Raw genomic sequence first — 15,721 nt, forward strand, 5'->3', positions numbered from 1 at the left:
TGCATGTTAAGACATGTCATTTGACCAACTTGAATGTAAGCTGTGACCTTCCTCATCTGGTATCACGGGTCTTTTTTTGAATGTGTGTGCCAGAGTTTTGCTTTTATTGCCCAGGCTGGAGGGCAACGGCACAATCTCAGCTCACCGCAACCTCCATCTCCTGGGTTCAAGCGATTCTCCTGCCTCAGCCCCCCGAGTAGCTGGGATTACAGACATGTGGCACCACGCCCATCTAATTTTGTATTTTTAGTTAGAGATGGGGTTTCTCCATGTTGGTCAGGCTGGACTCGAACTCCCGACCTCAGGTGATCTGCCCGCCTCAGGCTCCTAAAGTGCTGGGATTACAGGTGTGAGTCACTGTGCCCAGCCATGTATCATGAGTCTTTAAAACCAAAAAGCTGGCAAGAGCCAGTGAGAATCACAAATGTCAGCCCCAAGAGCTGCAAAAGAGCAGCAGCAAAGAAGCCCCAAACATAGTTTCCCCAGGAAATGCCCGTCTCCCTCACACCCACCTGGAAGCATCTCATCAAAGCTGGATCTGGCCTCAGGGTGGCGCAACAGGGATTTGGGGGTGAAGATAATTAACTGAAATACAGAACAATAGGCTTGTGAAGGATCAGATTCTGAAGATTCCAGAAGGAAGGTCAAAAGCAAGGCTACCCAAGCCTTGACCTTCAGGCCATGAAACACACCTGCCCTCCCACTCAACAGGAGCCTCAGGTCAGAAGAGGCAGAGAAAGAGGGAAAAGGAAAGATGACCAATTTCCCTGCTGTTCACCTCCCCTAGCTGAGTATCCACTCCTGGCAGGGCGCATCTCAGCCTGCTCAGATTCCCAATACTCCCCTCCTAGCTTCTCTGTACCTAGGAAAGAGCTCTGACCCTCTCCTTGGCTCTGCACCCAAAGCCCATGTAAGGCTGTGACACGGCCCAGCACCAAGAAGCACCAGGGCTGTCCTGCCCTGTGGGCCCTTGGGCTGCTGGGGACACTCCAAGCTGCAAGCCTCTGCCCCATACCTCCACCCCTGAGGTATCCCAGGGAAGCAGGGCACTCTCTCTCACTGTGCCCCACATTCCTTCTTCTTTTTTTTTTTTGAGACAGAGTCTCGCTCTGTCGCCCAGGCTGGGGTGCAGTGGCGCGATCTCGGCTCACTGCAAGCTCTGCCTTCCAGGTTCACGCCATTCTCCTGCCTCAGCCTCCTGAGTAGCTGGGACTACAGGCGCCCACCGTCACGCCCAGCTAATTTTTTGTATTTTTTTAGTAGAGACAGGTTTTCGCCGTGTTAACCAGGATAGTTTCGATCTCCTGACCTCGTGATATGCCTGCCTTGGCCTCCCAAAGTGCTGAGATTACAGGTGTGAGCCACCACACCCGGCCTCCTTCCTTCTTATGAATCACTTCTCCCATGTATCCCTCCACTCAACTTCTACTCACTCTTCAACACCCAGCTCAGGAGCCGGTCCCCGGGAACCCTGCACTCCCTTGGCCTTTGCCAGGGCTCATCTCTCTTCCAGAGCTCGGCACACCCCCTGTGATCACCTGTTCAAACATCCATCCTCCCCACCGGGCTGGGGCCGGCAGCCTATGTGGCTGCTCTGCATGTGGTGCTCAGCAGTACCCAGGGGCCCAGTCGGGGAAGAGGACACACGGAACACGCAGTTCCCTCATGGCAGCAGTGAAGAGGGGCCAGGCTGTCCATGCTATGTCCTGATGCCATGTCCTGTTGACGCTATCCCTGCAGGTGCCCACCTAGCCAACCCCAAGCAAGAGGCTCTCTGAGGAGCCCTTCCCTGCACCAACAGGGCAGGGCCAGGCCTCGTTTGAGCAAGGGAGGCCCTGCCACTGACCGGCTTCCGGAAGGGCAGCAGGATCTGGCGTCGTAGCACGTGGAAGAAGTTGCCAGGGGTGGAGCAGTTGACAACAACCCAATTGCAGTCATACAGCTGATTGATGTCGAAGTTGGCTTCTTTAAGGTCCTGCAACAAGGAAGGAAATGGCCAGAGGCCAGGACGGAGCACTGAGTTTTCTGGGGCATCTGGGGGCCCTTGGGTGATCTAGTTTGGATATTTGTCCCTGCCCATATCTCATGTTGAATTGTAATCCCCCACTGCTGGAGGTGGGGCCTGGTGTGAGGTGTTCGGATGAGAGCTTGGGCCATCCCCTTGGTGATGAGTGAGCTCTCAGAGTTCACATGAGATCTGGTTGTTGAAAGTGTGTGGCACCTCTCCCTGACTCTCTCTTGCTCCTGCTCTGGTCATGTGACATGCCTGCTCCCTGACTTCATCTTCTGCCATGATTGTAAGCTTCCTGAGGCCTCCCCAGAAGCTGAGCAGATGACAGCATCATGCTTCCTGTACAGCCTATGGAACTGTGAGCCAATTAAACATTTTTTCTTTATAAATTACCCAGTCTCAGGTTTTTCTTTATAGCAACACAAGAACGGCCTAACCCACTGACTCACCACGAGGCATAAGCCGGCACTAACAAGTGAGTCCAGGAAGTTCCTTCGGTCAGGCTCATACCCTGGAGGAGAGCCTCAGTCCCATTCAATCCATCCTATTTCTCTGAAAGCTACTGTCCAGCATGAAACAGATACTGCTTTAAGAGACACAAGTTCTATCTAAAACCAATTTTCCTTAGACACTGACTCCTAATCATTTTCTTTGAGTTCTTTTTTTTTGAGATGGAGTCTTCCTCTGTTGCCTAGGCTGGAGTGCAGTGGCACAGTCTTGGCTCACTGCAACCTCTGCCTCCTGGGTTCAAGCGACTGCCTCAGCCTCCTGAGTAGTTGGGACTACAGGTGCCCGCCACTATGCCTGAATAATTTTTGTCTTTTTAGTAGAGATGGGGTTTCACTATATTGGCCTGGCTGGTCTCGAACTCCTGGCCTCGTGATCCATCTGCCTCGGCCTCCCAGAGTGCTGGGCTTACAGGTGTGAGCCATTGCACCTGGCCAGTTTTTTTTTTTTTTTTTTGAGATGGAGTCGCCCAGGCTGGAGTGCAGTGGCACGATCTTGGCTCACTGCAACCTCCTCAACCTCCGCCTCCCGGGTTCAAGCGATTCTTCTGCCTCAGCCTCAGAGTAGCTGGGATTACAGGGGGGCGCCACCATGCCCGGCTAATTTTTGTATTTTTAGTAAAGATGGGGTTTCACTATGTAGGACAGGCTGGTCTCAAATTCCTGGTCTCAAACTCCTGACCTCATGATCTCCCTGCCTCGGCCTCCCAAAGTGCTGGGATTTCAGGTGTGAGCCACCATGCCTGGCACCGTTCTTTTTTTTTTTTTTAAGACAGGGTATTGTTTTGTCACCCAGGCTGGAGTGCAGTGGCACGATCTTGGCTCATTGCAGCCTTGACCTCCCAAACTCAAGCAATCCTCCCATCTCAGACTCCCAAGTAGCTGGCACTGCAGGTGTGCACCATCGTGCCCAGCTAATGTTTACATTTTTTGTAGAGATGGGGTCTCACCATGTCACCCAGGTTGGTTCTTTTGAGCTCTTAAAGTTTCACTGGAATCACCCCAAAGTTCTCTCAAGTGTGAACCTGAATCAGGGTCTGGGAGCATCCTGCAGGAGCCCATGCTGAGGGGCTCACACGGCATTTCTGTGCTTGCAACAACAGCAGGAAGCCAATGGAAGCAGTCCCTGCACTTTCCTCTGTCCTCCAAGAAGTCTCTCATCCCAGAGCGCCCAGAGGCATGGGGCCACACCTGTCCACCCACGCGAGCTCCCCAGGATGGAGAAAGGAACAGAGGCACGGTCTGCCACTTCAGGATGTCCAGGTAGAATGTTCTTCCCCAGGTTTCCCACCAGACACCCCGAGAATGGCGGGGCTGACAGGGCCTGTATTACTCACTGGCAGGACGTCTGGGTCATCGTTGCACATCTGCAGGAACCGCTCTGGGCGGGCGGAGGAATGTTCTGGACCCTGGAACCAGACATGCAAGTTACAGTTTAGGAGCTCTTGTGTACTGACATTTGCCGCATCTGCTATTCCTCCTCCTTAACGAACTAGCTCATTTCTGGTTATCTTTTTCTTGATGGCAGGGTTCAGTTCCTTCCCCCTTCCACCGGCAAAGCACTTGGCTCCTCATCATTTCCACGCTTGGACACCTGCACATCTAGGGAGTCTGCACCAGCAGGGATAGGGCATGCTAGCCACATCCAGATGGGTTCCTCTGGCTTTCCGAAGTGACATCCCATCTGAGATGGATGGGAAGCACCAGCAGAGCCCTTAGGAGGCTGGTGTGAGCTGCTGGCTCTTGTGCCAGTCTTTGGGGTCAGGGTCCTACACAGGCCATTCCCAAGTCCTAGGTCTGGCAGGGAAGGGCCAGAGGCTCACCATGCCCTCCATGCCATGGGGCAGCAGCAACACGATGCCATTCTGCCGCACCCACTTGGCTTGTCCCGGGCAGATGAACTGGTCGATGATGCACTGGGCCGTGTTGTGGAAGTCACCAAACTGGGCTTCCCAGAGGACCAGGGCATTAGGACTGGCCATGGCAAAGCCCAGCTCAAAGCCTACAAGAGACACAGGAAGGAGAAAACCATGTCCAGGACACCAGCCAGTAGGCCCAGAGGGGGTGGGTGGGTGAGAGGCCCTGGTGGTGTGGCTCCAGGCACTCACCCAGCACGCCGTACTCAGACAGTGAGCTGTTGCACACGGTGTAAGGGGCCTGATTGGGCCAGAGGTGGTTCATGGGGATGCAGGTTCTCTTGTCCACGTTCTGGTCATGGAGCACATGGTGGCGGTGGCTGAGACAGGACAACAGAGGTAATAATCAGGAGCTCTGACTTGACAAGCAAATATGCTGGGACCCACACGAAGCACCAGCAGATGCTACACTCTGTGACCTGGACTTCCGGCCAGGCAGCTGCAGAGTCAGCCCCACCCAGGTCTTAACAGAAGCACCCACAGCAAATGAGGGACAGAGGTTTTCAGCCTGACAGCAATGGGACTCAGTAACTGTCTTCTGAAAAAGAAACACCAGAACCCCTCCCTTTGCATTTCCTACTCTTTGGAGGGCAAACAAAACTGCCCAGAACGTTACCTGAATGTGCCCCGCTCCACGTCCTGGCCACTCAGTCGGATGTGGATACCCTCCTTCAGGAGCGAGCCAAACGCCATGTACTCTGCCAGAGCCCAGTCCACAGTCCGGTTCTTCACCATTTCCCCACGAGTCTTCAAGATCCGGCTCAGCCCTGCAGAGACACAGCTCTCACCAGCTGCTGCAGGCCCTGCCTGCACATGTCTGCCTTGCTTCTCAGTGTGCCTATGGCAAGAGCGGAGCCTTCTTCACTCGTAGTTTCTGGGTTCCTGACTTGCTGGAAAAGCTGTGACCTCAGTCTCTTTTACCACTGAGGAAGTGTAGGATCGTGCTAAGGGCAGGGAGTGAGAGAGGTGGCTCCATCCAACCACCCCAGAGGCTTCGAGCAGGGCAGGAAGGGAGTCTCTGTAGGACACATGATGGGGGTCAAGGTCACAGTCCTAGACACTCTGGGCCCAACATTTCCACAGGTCAGCACAGAGCTTGTTACCTCCATGAATAGTAAAGTTTTCCACAGGCACAGAGCTAGCCACGTTCCCGATGTGTGTCAGAATATCCTCCGTCAGACCCGTGGAGGGGCAGGACATGCTCCTGGGCTGCCCGTCCAGGGTGAAGAAGCCTAGGAGAGGAAGAACAACTGAGGCATGACATCTGCTCTACTTTTCCAGGGACCACACCATGGCAGACACATGATGTGGGGGAGAAGCAGGGTGAGAGACAATGTAGCTCACACTGTGTTCCCCAGAAAACGTGAGTGCAGGGGTCTGGGTCCAGGGTCTGCAGGGGTTTGGCTGAAATGGTGCACACAACTGCGCACTGTGGGTACAAAGTGGAAAGCATGAATGTTTTCCGGGAGGAGGATGCCTCGTTACATCAGATCCTCAAAGGAGCTTATTTGTGGCACTGGTTCTTCACTCACCAGGCCAAGGAGAGTCCAGCCAGTGCTTAATGTGCAAGATCTTCTCATCTTTAGATCTGGCAAAAGCTTCCTCACAGATCTTATCATACTTGGAAATTTCCTCCTGCAGGGTTGGACACAACACAGCAGTGACTGGCACAGGGCATGACTACTGCACACGCCCACCCGTACCACCACACTTTCTGACGGCCACCACGCAAGCCCAACCATACCCTGGCACAACTCCCATGCATGCCCACCCATACCCCCACACTTCGTGGGTGCGAAACATCTCAGCTTCTGGGCCTGCTCCTTCTCAATAGGCATAACACCTGTCTAAGATTTTATTCTTTTCATCCCAGAAGTTTCTTCCTCACATTTGCTGGGTAGAGATTCTGCTCAGAGTTTGAAGCCCTAACCCTTCACATTTTGTTTGTTTTTTTTTTTGGTGACGGAGTCTTGCTCTGTCACCAGGCCGGAGCGCAGTGGCACGATCTTGCTTCACTGCAACCTCCACCTCCCGGGTTCAAGCGATTCTCCTGCCTCAGCCTCCCAAGTAGCTGGGACTACAAGTGCATGCCACCATGCTCAGTTCATTTTTGCATTTTTAGTAAAGATGGGGTTTCACCATGTTGGCCAGGATGGTCTTGATCTCTTGACCTCATGATCCACCTGCCTCAGCCTCCCAAAGTGCTGCAATTACGGGCGTGAGCCACCACGCCCAGCCCACCACACTTTTTCTTAAGAACTGGTCCAGGCCAGGCGCAGTGGCTCACACCTATAATCCCAGCACTTTGGGAGGTCAACACAGGTGGATCACTTGAGGTCAGGAGTTCGAGACCAGCCTGGCCAACGTGGAGAAACCCTGTTTCTACTAAAAATACACAAACTAGCCGGGTGAGGTGGCTTGCACCTGTAATCCCAGCTACTTGGGATGCTGAGGCATGAAAATTGCTTGAACCAAGGAGGTGGAGGTTGCAGTGAGCTGAGATCACACCACTGCACTCCAGCATGGGTGACAAGGCTAGACGCTGTCTCAAAAAAAAAAAAAAAAAAAAAAAAAAAGAACTGGTTCAGCTCTCATGGTTCCCAGCACAGTCCCAAGGAGGTCTGGGCCACAAAGCTCTGTCTCCAGGATAGGCTACAGGTTATCAGGTTGTTCTGACCTGGGATCTGTCCTGCTCCCATGCTCAGACATAGCTCCTCACACCCACCCTCTCCCTCTCTAGGGCAGCTGCTTGGCCTTCCCACTCACAACCAACCAGCACTTACTATCCAGATTACAAGAGGCCCCTTACTAAGCTGGATCCACCACCTACCTCCCACCCCTGCACGATCTGTGAAATCTGAGAAAACCTACTGGGCCACTACTACCTCAACCTGAAAACATCCCCTTCTCTTCCCCAAAACACTGTTTAAGGCCCACTTCCTTTACAAAGCATCTCAGTGGCCCAGATTCTCCAAAAAGTTATGCATTGAAATGCTGTAGTTGTAAATATTTCACATCCTCTCACGTGTATCCTCATAACTTGCAACAGTGAGAAGTGGCCCTGTGGCCCACCTTTTCTAGTCATCCCCGGCTCTGGAAAGGCGCACTGGGACAGAGCCACAGGGACGTACCTCATACTCGGGCTGGTTGACCACACCCTGCGACACCAGCAGCTCGGCGTACTTCTGTAACACGGGCTTCTGCTTGCGGATCTGCTTGTACATGAGCGGCTGCGTGAACATGGGCTCATCCATCTCGTTGTGGCCGTTGCGCCGGTAACACACCTGCTCAGAGCAGTGAGAGGATGTCAGAGACAAGGGCTGGCCCCTTGGGAAGAAGTGCGGTTGGGGAACCTGCCCCATCTCTCCTAGGTGATGGTCATGTTCTTCATGCCTCATGCCTGCCCTGGAATTTACCTTCTCTAGAATTAGGATTCTGTGTATCTCTCCTACACAATACAGCTGCTCTATCAATGAGGAGTGGTCCTCCTCACCACCACAGCTCCTGCCTGCGAAGCATTCCTTGGTGCTCACAGGCCTGAACAATTTGGAGCTCAAAGGAACCTGCATGAGGCCTGGCAGTAGAGAGCCCTGAGGTGACTCATCTAAACAAGCTCCTCTCCTTGGGACACAAGGGTGCCGAGGGCAACAGGGGTGGGTCAGATGCTCTGCCCAGGACGTGCTGTCCCTGGAGTTACTCACCAAATCGACGACCACGTCCTTGTGGAAGGTGCTCCTCCACTCGGCCGCCACTTTGCACACGTACATGACAGCCTCGGGGTCATCTGAGTTCACGTGGAAAATGGGAGCATTCACCACTCGGGCCACATCGGTGGGGTAGGGGGAGGAGCGGGCCATCCGAGGGTCGGTGGTGAAGCCGATCTGCAAGGAACATGTAGCCTAGCAAGAGGGCACCTGGCACAGCCGGCACAGGGACCAGAGGGTGGGGCCGAGGCCCGGCATGGCGTGCACTTGCCGCCTGGCTACTCTGAGTACGTGCCCCAAAATGGTTGTTTACACTTCCTTTATTTTTTCTTATTCTGATAACAAAATCCATATATATTTAACATAGAGAATTTAGAAGACATAGTTTAAAAAATTAAATAGCTTCCTATAATTCCATAGGCTATGGGGTCAATATTCTGATGTTTTCCTTTCCAGATTATTTTCTTTGTATGCATATATATGTAAATAAATATTTAAATTTGGGATCTTATTATTTCTATTATTTTGATTAATTCTTTTTATTTTTTGTAGAGATAGGGTCTCACCATGTTGCCCAGGCTGGCCTCAAACTCCTGGGCCTAAGTAATCCTCCTGTCTCGGCTTCCCAAAGTGTTGTTATAGGAGTGACCCACTGTACCTAGTCTAAGAAATTTTCTTTTTTTTTTTTTGAGACGAAGTCTCACTCTGTTGCGCCCAAGCTGGATGCAATGGCGTGATCTCAGCTCACTGCAACTTCCACCTCCCAGGTTCAAGCAATTCTCCTGCCTCAGCCTCCCGAGTAGCTGGGAATACAGGCATGCACCATCATGCCTGGCTAATTTTTGTATTTTCAGTAGAGACAGGGTTTCACTACATTGGCCAGGCTGGTCTTGAACTCCTGACCTTGTGATCCGCCTGCCTCAGCCTCCCAAAGTGCTGGGATTACAGGCGTGAGCCACCATGCCCAGCAAGAATTTTTTTTTTTTTTAAAGGGACAGAGTCATGCTCTGTCACCCAGACTGGAGTGCAGTGGTGCGATCGTGGCTCACCTCTCATCCCAGCCTCCTGTGTAGCTGGTGTTACAGGTGTGTACCACCACGTTCAGCTAATTTTTAAATTTTTTTTGTAGAGATGGGGTCTTGCCATGTTGCCTGGGCTGGTCTCGAACTTTGGGGCTCAAGTGATCCTTCTGCCTCGGCCTCCCAAAATGCTGGGATTACAGGTGTGAGCCACAGTACCCAGCCAGAAAAGAAAATTTAAAGACTTCATAACATTCCCTACCAGTTAGATGTACCAAAATTTAATGATATATTCATAATTTTATGATCGGCATTTAAATTTTTATCTTATGATATATTTCAAACATAAAGCATGATAATACTACACTGCTCTGTGAGTCCATCACCTAACGTGAACAAATCTCAACAGTTTTGCCATATTTGTTAGTGGACCAGAATGTTTCTGTCACAGAGGCTCAAGCCCACAGGCCTCTCTAACCTTAAATCAGAGGAGAACACTGCCACAAGTTATTTGTATTTCATATGTCCGTAAACAGCATACAGTATCTATCTTCTCAGGCTTGTTGGTAACTTTTATTTATTTATTTATTGAGACGGGGTCTCGCTTTGTCACCCAGGCTGGAGTGCAATGCTGCGATCTCAGTCTCTGCCTCCCGCCTCAGTTTAAGCCATTCTCCTGCCTCAGCCTCCCAAGTAGCTGGGATTACAGGCACGTGCCACCATGCCCTGCTAATGTTAAAAAATATTTTTGGTAGAGATGGGGTTTCACCATGTTGACCAGGCTGGTGTTGAACTCCTGACCTCAAGTCTGACTGCCTTGGCCTCCCAAAGTGTTGGGATTACAAGCGTGAGCCACCGTGCCTGGCTGACTTGTAAACTTTTATGTAATTTCAAATTCATGAGAAAGCTGAAAGAGAACTGCAAAGAACTCCCATAGAGTCTTTTTTTTTTTTTTTTTTTTTTTGAGACGGAGTCTCGCTCTGTCACCCAGGCTGGAGTGCAGTGGCTGGATCTCAGCTCACTGCAAGCTCCGCCTCCCGGGTTCATGCCATTCTCCTGCCTCAGCCTCCCGAGTAGCTGGGACTACAGGCGCCCGCCACCTCGCCCGGCTAGTTTTTTTGTAGTTTTAGTAGAGACGGGGTTTCACCGTGTTAGCCAGGATGGTCTCGATCTTCTGACCTCGTGATCCGCCTGTCTCAGCCTCCCAAAGTGCTGGGATTACAGGCTTGAGCCACCGCGCCCGGCCCCCCATACAGTCTTTACTTAAAGTCACCAAATGTTCACATTTTGCCCCCTCTGCTTTAATTATTCATGTCCTACCATTACACACATACACCTTTTCCCTGAACCATTTAGCAGACAGTTGTGGACCATCCCTATTTCTGAGGGAGAAGTCTAGACATTCCCCTACCTCGCCAAAGTACTCAGCCTCATGCAATTTACACTATGTCTTCGTCTAATCCATAGTCCACAGACATCATGCAACAGCACTGTATAATCCACTTCACACTCACTCCATCGGCTGTCCTAACAATGTTTATGGAATCTTCTTTTTCCTTAGTCCAGTATCCAGGCCAGGACACCCACTGGACTTACTTGTCATGTGTCTCTAGTCCCTGCTATTCTGGAAGGCTTTCCTTGGTTTCTCATGGCATTGAGATTTTTGAGAGTATTTCCATGTTTTCAAACTATACTGATATACACTCTATGTACCTTATATATGGCATCATACTCTAAATACTGTACAATTCCTTTGCAGTTTGCCTTTTAACATTTGCTTTTATGATACACCCAGGTTGAAACATGTAACTATACTTCCTTTAGTCTCTACTTTCCAGTGAAACTTAACTAGACACAGTATACCCCACAGAGTATTTATCCATCTTCCTGTTGGTGGACATTTCGTTTGTTTCCAATTTGTGGTAAACACAATGTTGCTGTACACATGCTTATACAAATTTTCTTCCGCAAACGCTGAGTTTATTTGCAATCTAATCCTAGGAAGGGAAAACTGAGCCATAAGCATGAGCATTTTAAATTTTTCTAAATGCTATCAGACTGCTCTCCCGAGTAGCTGTTCTACTTACACTCCTACTAGCAGCACATTAATGTCCTGCAATTTCCATTTACCATACTGTAACCATTTCCCCAGGATATTAAACTTTTTAATGGTTGTTTAATATCCCTTCCTATGGCTTTGCCAAATTTTATGCAAAGATGCTTTTGCTGCTGGACATAAGCTTGTTTCCTAACTTTATGGTAGCACAAATATGGTTTTGACAACAATATATATTTTTTTTGAGACAAGGTCTCACTCTGTTGCCCAGGCTGGAATGTAGTGGTGTGATCACGGCTCACTGCAGCCTTGACCTCCTGGGCTCATGCAATCCTCCTGCCTCAGCCTCCTCAGTAGCTAGGACTACGGATGTGTACCACCACGCCTGGCTAATTTTTGTTTTGTTTTGTGTAGAGACGGGGTCTCACTTTGTTGCCCAGGCTAGTCTTGAACTCCTGAGCTCAAGCAATCCTCTTGCCTTGGCCTCCCAAAGTATTGGGAACAGGTTTGAGCCACTGCATCTGGCAGAAAAAGAGTCTTATGAAAAAATATTTACCACTGGATGGTTTCCTTAGGTGAAATTTCTGGAAGGGGAATTTCTAAGTATGTTCTAAAAGAAATAAGAGACTCAGCTAAGAAGTTATTTCCTCTCCTTCTACAGATCTTCCTGACGCCACACTACCTCATGAGCAATGAGTCAAAGCAGTAAAGAGATAAAAAGAAAATATTAGCAAAATCTAATTCTATATTTATGTTTAATGGCTTTTAAATAATCTCCCTTCCCACACTGACTAAAGAAATGATCAGAAATAGTCAGACACTGATGAGAACATTAAAAAAAAAATTACGGGCCGGGCGCGGTGGCTCACGCCTGTAATCCCAGCACTTTGGGAGGCCGAGGCGGGTGGATCACGAGGTCAGGAGATGGAGACCATCCTGGCTAACACGGTGAAACCCCGTCTCTATTGAAAATACAAAAAATTAGCTGGGCGTGGTGGCGGGTGCCTGTAGTCCCAGTTACTCAGGAGGCTGAGGCAGGAGAATGGTGTGAATCCAGGAGGCGGAGCTTGCAGTGAGCTGAGATCGCACCACTGCACTCCAGCCTGGGCGACAGAGCGAGACTCTGTCTCAAAAAAAAAAAAAAAAAAAAAAAAAAAAAGATGTACCAGAGCCTGGCACATAAGAGAGCCCTGAACAATCTCAGCTGGTATTGAAGGCAGCATCGCCCATCTGGGGCTTCAGCATGTAAAGAAGGTCCTGCAGCAGGAAGTCAGTGATCATAACATGTCTTACTGCTAGAACTTCACAGAAAGAAACCCATTTTACAAGGCTGAGGTCTCAGTTGCCCTCTCCATAATGTTCACCACTGCTATGAGCTTCTGTGCCTTCATGAACATATGGGTGGGAGCACACATGATGGAGGTGCACTCTACCAGCAGGAGTATCTACGTGGGTGGATGTGCACACACGTGTAATGGAGGTGCAATCTACTGGCAGGGTTATCTATACTAGTGGGTGTGCATACACATATGTGACAGAGGTGTACTCCAAATATACTCTGTACTTTTTCCATTATGGGTGTATTAATAATACCTCCTAGTATATTATTGGAGGCAGCTATACTTACCACTATACCACCAATGCACTCTCTTAGTATACTTTTGGGAGGTAGTGCGTTAGTAGGAAAATCTTGGTAAGAGGAAAAAAGCTGATTTATGATGCTATGAACATGTAAAAAGAGAAATAAAATTAGAACTAATAAGCAGTTACTCAAAAAGTTAAAAATAGAGCTATCATATGATGTAGCAATTCTACTCCACTTCTGGATATATATTCCAAAGAACTGAAAGCAGGATTTCAGTCAGGCACAGTGGCTCATGCCTATAATCCCAGCACTTTGAGAGGTCCAAGAGGGAGGATTGCATGAGCCCAGGAGTTCAAGAGCAGCCTGGGCAACAAAGAGAGACCCTATCTCTACAAGAAAAATTTAAGAAAAAATTAGCTGGGCATGGTGATGCGCACCTGTAATTCCAGCTATTTGGGAGGCTGAGGTGGAGGGACTGCATGAGCCCAGGAGTTGGAGGCTGCAGTGAGCTATGATCATGCCACTGCACCTCAGTCTGGGCGACAGAGCAAGACCCTGTCTCAAAGAGGGGAAAAAAAAAGCAGAGTGTTAAAGAGATATATGGACACACATGTTCATAGCATCAAAGCGGGTCTGGGAGCCAAAGGAACTCTAGGGCCAAATGGTTTCTCTTCTCACCCCTGGCCCTTCTCACCCCTCCCATCTACTTCAACCCTGACAACTCGTTCACTAGCTGTGCCAATACTTCCAAGGAGGAGGAATCCAAAACTTCTGGTGGAGCCAGTTCCCCTGTTGGAACAGGTCTCACTGTTGAGAGTTCTTCCTTTCATTCAACTAAAATCTGCTTCTTGGTAATTGGAGCCACCCACTGGAGCTAGCTCTGTCCATTAGATGCTTCACGACAGAATCATTTATATTTGAAAACAGTATCCAAGTGCAAAAGAATGAAGTGGGACTCCTTCTTTGCACCGTGCGCAAAAATTAACTCAAAACAGATCATAGGTGTAAGCGTTAAAATTCTAAGACTCAGAAGAAAGCATAGGAGGTAAAACTTTGTGACCTTGGGTTAGGCAAAGCCTTCTTAGATATGGCACCAAAAATCACAAGGAACAAAAGAAAAAACAGATAAATTATGCTTGATAAAAAATAAAACTTTTGTGCTTCCAAGGACACCAAAATTGTCCCATATTTGCAAATCATCAGATACATGGCTCATATCCAGAATATATAAAGAACTCTTACAACTCAACAATAAAAAGACAATCCAGTCAAAAAATAGGCAAAGGATCTGAATAGAAATTTCCCCAGAGATATATAAATAGCCAGTAAGCAAATGAAAAGACACACACATCACTAGTCATTAGGGAAATGCAAATTAAAACCACAATGAGATATCACTTCACACCTTCTAGGATGACTAGAATAAAACAGACAATAACAAGAGTTGATGAGGACATGAAAAAACTGGAATCCTAGCTGGGAGTGCGGTGGCTCATGCGTGTAATCCCAGCATTCTAGGAGGCTGAAGCTGGTGGATAACTTGGGGTCAGGAGTTCAAGATGGAGTAAGACTCTGGAGTTTTGCTCTTGTCACCCAGGCTAGAATGCAATGGCATGATCTTGGCTCACTGCAACCTCCACCTCCCAGGTCCAAGCAATTCTCCTGCCTCAGCCTCCCAAGTAGCTGGGATCACAGGCATGTGCCACCACACACGTCTAATTTTGTACTTTTAGCAGAGACGGGGTTTCACTATGTTGGCCAGGCTCGAACTCCTGACCTCAGGTGGTCCACCTGCCTCAGCCTCCCAAAGTGCTGGGATTACAGGCCTGAGCCACCGCGCCCGGTCACCCAGTGCTAATTTTTCAATTTTTTGTAGAGAAAGGGGGTCTCACTATATTGCTCAGGCTGGTCTCCGACTTGTGGGCTGAAGCAATCTTTCTGCCTTGGCTTCCCAAAATGCTAGGATGACTTGGTTTTTTAATAACAGATGTATTTTTATAATCAGAAAACAGCGAACATCCTAAATAACTCAGATATGTCATTCTAAGTAAGACTGATTTGAGCAGCAAAGCCTCAGGCTGGTGTGAGGTACCTGGTTGTTGACGACCACGTGCACAGTGCCGTGAGTTGTGTAGGATGGCAGGTCGCTGAGGTGGAAGGTCTCGTACACAATGCCCTGGCCAGCAAATGCAGCGTCCCCATGCAACAGGATGGACATGACCTGTAGACACCAAAGGAGACCCCAAATCCAAAATGTTCTGATTGCCAAGTCCACAAGGCAAACAGAGGAAATGCATCATTTGTTTTTCCAAAAATAACGTTTTGAGATAATTTCAAACATAGAAAGTAGCAGGAAAGTCCACAGGGCCCCAAGTCCCCAACATGCTAGCACCTTGGTATGTCTGTTCAACACCAACACACCCTGCCATCATCTGGGAGGGCAGCACTAGCTTAGCCATCCGCCCCAGACCCCACATGGGAGGGCAGCATCGCTTGCCAGGTCTCTTCAGCTCCTCCAACCTGGAGCAGCTCCTCATCCTTCCTGTCTCTGCACCCTTGACAGATCTTGGGTCCCCACTTGGGAAGGACACGCTGCATCAGATCAGGTTAACTCTGCTCACCTGGGAGGCCGCTGTCTGCTATCCTCCCCTTCACTCACCATTGTTTTCCTTGGCAATGAGTATAGTGGTAGTATTCTGCGAGAAGAAACTTTATATCCTGTTCCTCCTCAAACCTCCACCCCAGCCTCAGCAGTATGGACAACTGCATCTGAACCAGCCCTTTGGGTTGACGGCAAACACCAGTTTCTGTTACTCCTACATTTATTACTTGGCATTCTCTGCAAGGAAGAGCTTTCCCTTCTCCCTTGTTTATTTACTCGTGTTAATGTGTACTCATGGTTCCTATTTTATTCGACAGGTTGC

General features: G+C 49.3%; 1 protein-coding gene across 3 annotated transcripts in view; it reads right to left on the bottom strand.

The window, feature by feature from the left end:
• The window catches only part of OGDH (oxoglutarate dehydrogenase), a 94,339-nt gene that overhangs the window by 6,264 nt on the left and 72,354 nt on the right, over positions 1-15,721 (bottom strand). For all 3 annotated transcript variants that reach the window (XM_007981433.3, XM_007981434.3, XM_007981432.3), the window contains 11 exons: positions 14,890-15,018; positions 8,135-8,314; positions 7,565-7,717; positions 5,966-6,068; positions 5,537-5,665; positions 5,050-5,200; positions 4,626-4,753; positions 4,341-4,519; positions 3,855-3,926; positions 1,847-1,975; positions 513-585 (listed from right to left, as the gene is read on the bottom strand). In XM_007981433.3, coding sequence (XP_007979624.1) covers positions 513-585; positions 1,847-1,975; positions 3,855-3,926; positions 4,341-4,519; positions 4,626-4,753; positions 5,050-5,200; positions 5,537-5,665; positions 5,966-6,068; positions 7,565-7,717; positions 8,135-8,314; positions 14,890-15,018 — 1,426 coding nt within the window. The remainder of the gene's footprint in view (positions 1-512; positions 586-1,846; positions 1,976-3,854; positions 3,927-4,340; positions 4,520-4,625; positions 4,754-5,049; positions 5,201-5,536; positions 5,666-5,965; positions 6,069-7,564; positions 7,718-8,134; positions 8,315-14,889; positions 15,019-15,721) is intronic.

Source organism: Chlorocebus sabaeus, chromosome 21 (genome assembly GCF_047675955.1).
Source record: "Chlorocebus sabaeus isolate Y175 chromosome 21, mChlSab1.0.hap1, whole genome shotgun sequence".
Taxonomy (NCBI): domain Eukaryota; kingdom Metazoa; phylum Chordata; class Mammalia; order Primates; family Cercopithecidae; genus Chlorocebus; species Chlorocebus sabaeus.